The 8,586-nt window shown below is 42.0% G+C and overlaps 1 protein-coding gene across 1 annotated transcript in view; it reads left to right on the top strand.

Annotated features, from left to right (window-relative positions):
• The first annotated feature begins 210 nt into the window (after positions 1-210).
• The window catches only part of BMP2 (bone morphogenetic protein 2), a 22,628-nt gene continuing 14,252 nt past the window's right edge, over positions 211-8,586 (top strand). Inside the window, exons 1-2 of the mRNA XM_018566656.1 lie at positions 211-395; positions 2,639-2,997. Of these exons, the coding sequence (XP_018422158.1) occupies positions 2,646-2,997 (352 nt within the window). The 5' untranslated portion in view covers positions 211-395; positions 2,639-2,645. The remainder of the gene's footprint in view (positions 396-2,638; positions 2,998-8,586) is intronic.

Consider the following 8,586-nt stretch of genomic DNA (forward strand, 5'->3'; position numbering starts at 1 on the left):
GTACGGAGATGACTTCCCAGACCTGTGCCGGGGCTCCCAGCTGTAGAAGATCAGCGCTCACCTTGTAGACTTGAGAAGTGTCTTCCCTAGCAGCAGAGGGGAGAGGTCGGGACTGGGGTGCCTGGGGAAAGGACAGAAGTCAGGATTGGGGTGCCTGGGAAAGGAGAGAAGTCGTAACTGGTGTACCCGGGAAAGGAGAGAAGTCGGGACTGGTGTCCAGGGAAGGAGATCGCTTTTCTCCGGTGTGAACGATGTTTAAAAAGAGGAGGACTGTGCGCAGGACGAGCCCAGCGGATTGCTCAGCAGCCCTGGGAAGGACACGGTGCAGCGCAAAGTGATGTGGAGGACACTCGGAGAGCACCATACTCTCATCCAGACCCGAACTCGGCACACAGGTACCCCCACTGATCACCCCTCTACTGTGGCCACCTTTTACCATTAGCTGTATTACTGGCATTTATATAATGCCGACAATTTACATTCACATCAGACCCTGATACAAGGAGCTTACAATCTAAGATCCCTATCTCACATTCATACATACACTTAAGACAGGAGCCAATTAACCCACCAGCATGTCTTTGGAGTGTGGGAGGAAACTCAAGCAAGCACAGGGAGAACAAGATACTCTATGCAGGTAGTGTCCCGGATGGGATTGGAACCAAGAACGCCAGTGCTGCAAGGCAGGTATTGTAGGCAGTCAAAGTGTTTCCAAGATGGAGAGTATAGTAGCTGTATTTCACCATATATTGATGCAGTAAAGCATTTATACTGTCCTCATTGCTCACCTATACAAGCCCTTTAAATGCCTTCAATACCTGTTGCTTACATTACTTGTTTTGTGTTGAGCACTAAGACATTGACTTTGACTGGAGTGCTGATTCCTGTGCCTATACCTTATACATATTATATATACCTAGAAATTCCCCTGGTCTATCCCTTTCCATTAATTTATTACTGATCTGGGATTATCAAGATTAAAAAATAAATGCATTTATTATATATATTTTTTTTAATCTTGAAAATCACAGATCAGTAATAAATTGATGGAAAAGGATAGATCACGGGGATTTCTAGGGACACATCCTCCCAGCTTGGGTCAGCTGATAAACACGAACAATTCCATAATATATATTATCATAATTACAATACATAAATATTTTCTAAAACAATGTTTTCTTCCTACAAATAAATAGCAACAACCATTCTACAGCCCCCTTTGTACCAGCCACTGCACAGTCAATTATCATCCAGAAGATCACACACTTCTAAAGAATTCACTTCTGCTGCAACTGTTTGATTTTTTTTTTTTTTTTTCCCTCTGTCCTCTTTGATTTTTCTCTCCTGTGGCCAATAAAGGATCATGTAGTTACAAGAGGGATGGTAACACCTGTACAGTGTAGCAGTGTGTAACCTTGTGATCTAATCCTGCACGCAGACACAACACCTTCTGTCTATGGAGGGCAAACAGACTGGAGCACACGTGCAGGGTTGCTCCAACATCACCCAGGTCATCTGCTGGGGTATTCGGAGAACCATTCTGCTGTTGCTTCTGAGAATGCTACTTGCTTGGCTTTTATGTTGATCCAGTGGTTTCAATGTGTCACTGACCTGGAACTAATATGGAGATCTTACTTTACTGGCTGCATGCTTGCTTCAGGTCAGCCACTCAAAGTATTGAGGCCAGAGATAGTAAGATAACTAAAATTGAAGTACAAGAATGGCAGCCTGTGTACAAGTTTCCATAGATTTAACTGTAAGCTGTCTGTTAGCTCTTCAATTCAGATGTGCTGTATATTAAACTATTGCCGATACTATTTTTTTAAATTGCTGTATTCATAGGAGTTAATCTAATACGATGATTAGAATATCGGCTCTGAATATCATCATGGGATTGCTTTATAATTCAGATTTAAAGCATGTGATTATATTTCTGATGGTAGCTATGCCTGCTGGCACGCTTGGCAAAACAAAGAAGGGTACTTTCCCTTTAAATCTTCACATTTGCTTGTACTGGTTTTAACCTCCTGATTAGCATTAAAAAAAAGCACTGACTATTTTGCACTTGTTCCCTTTTTACATTGTTTAGATCACGTACTTTATGATGTACTAGTGCAGAAGTGGCCCAGCCTTAACTTAAAAAAGCCATAAGCTGCAATAAAAAGTGGCAGAGCTACTTAAGAATAATTTTAAGTGTTTTAATGCCATGTTCTAAATTAGGCAATCTTTTCTCGGCTATGTAATTATGTGTAATGCAGTGACAGACTTATATTATAATGTAGTGTAAAGTGCACATTATTAACCCGTAGTGATCCAGATAAAACTTTTTATTTAACTTTTGGGGGGTCATTTAACTTCAACAAACTGATTATTTATTTTTTTTAATATACACCTTGCATGTAACTATTGTGACTTGCACTACCATACTAAATCAGCCTGTAGAGTTCAGACACATACTAAGCACTTTTTGAGAGGCTTTAGAGAGCCTAATCAGAAGGGGGCTGAGTGCTCCATGTGGCTTCCAAGTTGTTGGTTGGAGACCACTGTACTAATATATGTCTATCATATTCTCTGTCTACTACCTGCATTGACCCATGGCGGTTACTTATGTCTGTGTCTCTTCCTGCTTCTGCTCCAGGTTGACCATGGTAGCTGGGATTCGATCTCTGCTCCTTCTGCTGCTTTATCAGGTGCTGCTGAGTTGTTGCACCGGTCTAATCCCTGAAGTGGAAAGGAGGAAGTACACAGAGTCTGGCCGGGCCTCTCCCCAGGAGTCACAGGGCATCCTCAACCAGTTCGAACTTCGTTTGCTTAATATGTTTGGCTTGAAGAGAAGGCCAACCCCTGGCAAAAACGCTGTAATCCCTCACTACATGCTGGAATTGTACCACCTGCACTCAGCCCATCTGGCCGAGAACCAAGACAAGCCCCCCATGGATTATCAGAAGGAGCGTGCAGCCAGCCGAGCAAATACAGTCAGGAGCTTCCACCACGAAGGTAACACAAAAAACACCCCCTGACCTGTTACACTTCCCACAGTCTGTTTCCAGGCAAAGAAAGTCTGTAGCCTAGCAGCCGCTGAGGACATACAAGTCCCAGCTTCAAAAAGGCATGCTGGAACTTGTAGCCCTTGAGTAGTTGGATGGTTGCAGATAATCCACACCAGACCATGTTTCTCCTGCTCTCTAATTGCTTAGCATGTGTGAGCACCAGTGTGTTAATTAGCACACCTGATTATTAAAAAGTCTTTCAGGCACAATATTTATAACTAGTAAGTCATAGCTAATATTGTGTTTTTGTTTCTTGCTGCTGACTACTGAGGTATCCACTGTGTTCAGTGAGAAATGTTCAAGTTTTGAATGTTGCCATGAGCAAGCTGTAGATAAAAAGGAGTATGTTGCCTCTCTGTGAACATTCAGTAGCAGGCTGTGGATGATCAGACAATCATGAAATGAAAGCATATCTTAAACTAAAACCATCATGTAAAATATATTGCAGTTTACTATGCCTAAAGATGAGGTGGCTGCATTAGTTTTTCATTTTTCAGGCTTTATTCTCCTTTATGTTCACCTGGTAATCCTAGGAATAACCAGCTTCATATGCTAGCTTGGCTACACTCACTCCCTCCACTGGGAGGGGGCTATGATTGTCACCCAGGTTAGACATGTCCTTCTTTTTCATCTTCATTGCATAGGGGGTTTTCAGAAGGAAGATTTAGATTGTTTGATATATCGGTTTAGCTCACAGGAAGTGACAAGGACACTGCATTTCTGGCAAGATCAACCGTTTTTTTTTTTTTTTTTCTGTACTTGCTATAAATGTTCTTAATCTGAAAAATAAAATGAATGCAGCCACAACCTCAAATGACTAGTAGGCTGCCATATTTAAAATATTGTTCTTGGATTTAGATATCCTCTAAGAAAAAGAAGATATTCCTGATTGGGCAATGATCTAAAGCCGCTATTGACATAGACACAGGTTATGAATGCTATATCCAATAAAGAGGGGCGATAGTATAAACCTATCACCCAGCGTAAAGCTGGGCAAATACCATTCGCATTGCTTTACTGCCATTAGATGGCACTGGGGAGCATTCCTATGTTCATCTGCGCCATCTAGCGGTGGTAGTGCCATGCTAATGGCATTCACCCAGCATTACAGTGGACAGAAGGTTTATACATGACCTCCATAGTGTTTCACTACCATCACATTTTTCAATAAAGTTGGAGCTATACTTTAAGATCGTTATATGCTAAGGTAGCAGTGCATTTTTAGATGTGGTTCATCTGCCACACAGAAAGTGCAATGCAGTGTTGTCACTACAGTAATCTGTTTTTTTTATAGAGGTATCATGTATATGCTGTCTTAAAAACAGGATTCACTGTAGATGTGTTGTAACTTTTTGTAGGTGCCGTGGCATTTGGGGTCATGTGTTTGTAGACGTCACATAATGCTCATTATTATTATTGAAGAGACAATCTGTGAATGTCATGTGTTGCGCAATGTCCTGCAAAGAAAGGACCCTTACAGCGCAATGGTGGCGTGTTCACTGAATGCGTGAATGTGCCACACAGGAAACACAGCGCTAAGTGTGTGCTGGCCCTTCCATCATTGCACAGCTTCCCTTTGCCTCCATCCGAAGTGCAATACAGGGGCTTTGCTGGGTCTTGGCAGTTTAACTTTTGATAAAGCTGATTCTTAATTGCTTCTAAACACATTTTACATGTGTTGAGCCTGTGCTCCCTTCATCTCTGATTAGTGAAGCTTCAGTTTCACCACTAATTTATACCTTGTGAAGTTTATCCACTCCTTTGACCCTATGCGAGTCCCTCAGTTTGAGTTCCAAACCAAGAATTCCCACCGATAGATTTCATCTTTTAATGCTAAATGGGAAGCAAATCCTCTAATTTACAGTTGATCTGAGGTTGTTTGTAACATTTTCTAATCCTTATCTAATCCTCGTGAGATATTTAGACAATTTGTAAAAGCCTTGTTTTAACAATGACTTTTTTTGTCTTCTGTTAAGTCTTGGATAGTCTCTCTGAGGCTATAAGATAAATCTCACAAGCAGCCTGATAATAGACTCGCAGCAGCTGTCTGCTTGGCTCTGGCGTGTCTCTGAACACAGATGAAATGATTATTGTGTAAAGATGCAGAAGATTCTCTTCATACAGCATCTATTTTATTAGGTATAAATCCCGCCTGTAATCTTGCAAGTGCTCCAAGCAGGCCATGAGCGATTGCCTAAATTAAACAGTGCTTATTTAATTTTTTTGGTCATGGCTTAGGCGAGTATAACTTTGTGCTTTGCAGCCTATAGGGTTTGAACCTCTGAGTATTTTTGCTGTGTTCCTGCTAGGAGATTACCCTTTGGTTGGTACTGGTTGTGATGAAAATTTGTCTCCAGTACAGAAAGTGATGGGAGTTGCAAAATTGAGTTGTGACACAAAATCTTCAATAGGGAAACCAGCTCTAGTAACAACGTAGAGAGGTATCCCTTCACTTTTGGAGACATCTCCTTATTTCCTGCCATGTCTTGGAAAGGAAATTTCTTTGACGGGACACAGGCAGTGAATAAAACTTGATTAAAAGGATCTAACCTTTCCCTACTAGATCAAAAATAAATTATATTTACAAAGAACCTCTGGGCAAAAAAAAGTACCCTTGCAGTCACAGTACAAGGGTTAAGTGCTTGGCTTTTATCTAGGGACTGAAGTAGCGCAGAATTAGGTACCTGAACCCTGCTCACCTGGCAGTCAAAGCTCTACTCACACTAGAAAGGCCCTCAGTATCCTCACATCTATAGAATCTGCACGACATCAGCGGTCCTTAGCCTGCCAGCGCCCATGGGAGAAGAGGCTGTGGGGAGCGGTTTAGTAACCTAGCGGGAGTGGGGATCAGGTAAGTAAATCTGCTTTACTCCAGCCCCTAGACAAAAAAAAAGAGCACCTAACCCTTCCAATGGGATCAGTCGCTCCCCTAATAATGGCATTCAGTAACTTGAATGGCACCAGTGGGAAAAGGAAAGCCATATTTGCATAGGAAAGTTATTTTGTTACGCTCTACTGTTTCTTTATGTAGTCGACTGCAGTTTTAGATCCTGTCGCCAATATAAGGTTGAAAATGAAACTCTTGCCTGGAAAAAAAGGCGGTAAATACTCGCCACTCCTGCTACCCATGCCACTGAACACCGTATAGTTGCTTAAATACTGTCCCACCCAGCACTTTGAGAGCACCAATCTCTTTTGTCCCCTGCTGTGGCAGTCCACAGAAGGAACCAGTGAGCACATCACTACTGGACACAGTATTGACGTGGAAAACGGTGGTCGTGAAGTTGTTGTTTCCCAACAGACATGGACCTGAAGATCTAAACAGTGGAAACTGTGCCAAAAAAGACAAAGGAGTAGTCACCAGTGCAATCTGTGGTCTCCCTGTATCAGACCTTTTCCACCATTAGGCCCCGTTTACACTGAGCGGTTTATCACGCGATTTTTGTTGCTGCGAAATCACGCATATTTCTGCGCGATATCGCTCTATGTAGCTTGGCCAATGCATTTAATGGAGCTGTTCACATCTCACTGCTCAATGTCGCCTGTAGCTCGTCGCTCGTACATGACCCTTTTTTGCATGGATGTCGCGCAATTCGGCTCCAATAGACTCTTGTGTCGCGCAAAATTGCGCATTACCGGCTATATTGCGTGACTTTGTGCTACAGAAGGGTCACTGTTGCACTGCAAAATAGAAGGAAAGAATGATGTCACATCAAGATCGCTGTTGATTGGTTACAGCCCAATGTAGCAGCGACGAAGTCCCGCCCAAAAAGCGCATTATGTAGCGCGATAAAATGTGCAGTGTAGCTCAAAGCTGCTCAGGGTGCAGAAAAACGTGCACTATCCATATCGCTCAGTGTGAATGGGGTGTTACTGACTTGCACTGGCTATTTCTGCACTGTATCTCTGTATAGAGGTGCCCATCGTGGTAGAGGTAGGGCTTTTTCTTTGTATCGGAGCTGCCCCACTGATGGCTGGTATAGGAATTTTCAAGCGGCAATAGGGGCTGAGGAGGAAATCTAAATGAAGCTTAGAGATTCTTGCATTGAAGTTCCTCAGGTACATATTACTCTAAAGCAGGAATGGACAATTTAATATGGGATTCAGGAGCCAATCCGTCCTGTCCAGGAGCCAGCAGCCTTGACTACCACTAAAGAGAACCTGAAAAGTTAGATGCCAGCTGTAATTTCTAAGGGACATTGGCTACCTGCCTCCTCTACAGCAACTTAAAGCAGCACAGTAGTGACAAACCAGATCTCGCCACAAGACTCTTAAGACTAGCAACAGGGCCTCAGATGATCTTACGCTGAAGATATACAGCTATGTGGCTCAAGGCACAAGAGTTTTTTTCAGGAGGCATTAAAGGCAAAAGGTAGATGTTTCTACCTAGACAAAGTAAACCTTTCAATATGTTCCTTAGTACAAAGTGTTGAGGAGGCTATTAATGTTCCCTTAGGGCAGGCTTCATGCCCATGCATTGCTGTAATGCATGTTCTACCATGTTACCGCAGTAACCTAATTCGCGGTGCATTGTGCAGCATTTATTTTGAATGGCACCCCTATGCTTCTTGCCAACAATCAGATGGGAACCATCTGTGCATTGTGGTGTGTTAACGTACATGTCAAGTTTTATGCCTGTTGTGGTGCGTTTGTCAGCCCATTAAAAAAATAAAATAGAGGGCGGCACCTTTTTAATGTGCATGTGCTAACGTACTGGGCAGGTATGAAGGGGTCCTTTTTAAATCTGGAAGTATTCTTCCATGGGATACGGGACAGGAAGTCTCCTGCGTGTCAAAAGATTTGGTTCCCCACTATGTTACTTAAATATGTAAAGTGTTGATGAGGTCCAGAAATGTTTACCTATTTATATATGGATGTTATTAAAAAGTGTTTAACACAAAACATCTTGTCATATATGTTTAGCAGTCCTTTAATTATTTTTATTGGGTTGCTGATTTATTGTTCAATAGCCAGAAGAGGCATTTGTTTATGCAGTGCAAAAGTGAAACATTTCTGCCTCCTTTATAAAATAGCCTTTGAAAAAGCCTAGGTGAACAGAGGGCCATTGATGGCGTTACGGAGAGCCTGTAATCAGCAGACGCAACAATATCAACGAATACACTGTGTAAATCTTGACAGAACTCCAAAATTGTATATTTTGTTTTCCTGCTTAAGGTCTAGTACAGGGTACAGCAATCTGCGGCTTAATTCCTGTCATCCCTTGCTGAGCTACTGGCTATAGATCAGTGTTATATATAGTTCCTAGTGGCTACAGTGTATACATTTGTGCCTTTTATGTAACTAGCAACCAACGGCAGTTTGTTAGTTTAGTATTAACAGATGCCGAGACTTTTTATGGCTTAAAGGAATAGGTAGATATGTAAAAACCCGAGAGTCTAACATCTGAATTCTGAAGGCTTCCAAATGGTCATCCTTCTTCTTGGACAATACCTAGGGATTAATAATAATTTTATTATTTTTACATTTTATCCTGCGTTAGCATTTCTTTCCTTTTGGTTTTGATGCATTTATTACA

Source organism: Nanorana parkeri, unplaced genomic scaffold, assembly GCF_000935625.1.
Source record: "Nanorana parkeri isolate BGI_ZX_2015 unplaced genomic scaffold, ASM93562v1 scaffold28, whole genome shotgun sequence".
NCBI classification, from domain to species: domain Eukaryota; kingdom Metazoa; phylum Chordata; class Amphibia; order Anura; family Dicroglossidae; genus Nanorana; species Nanorana parkeri.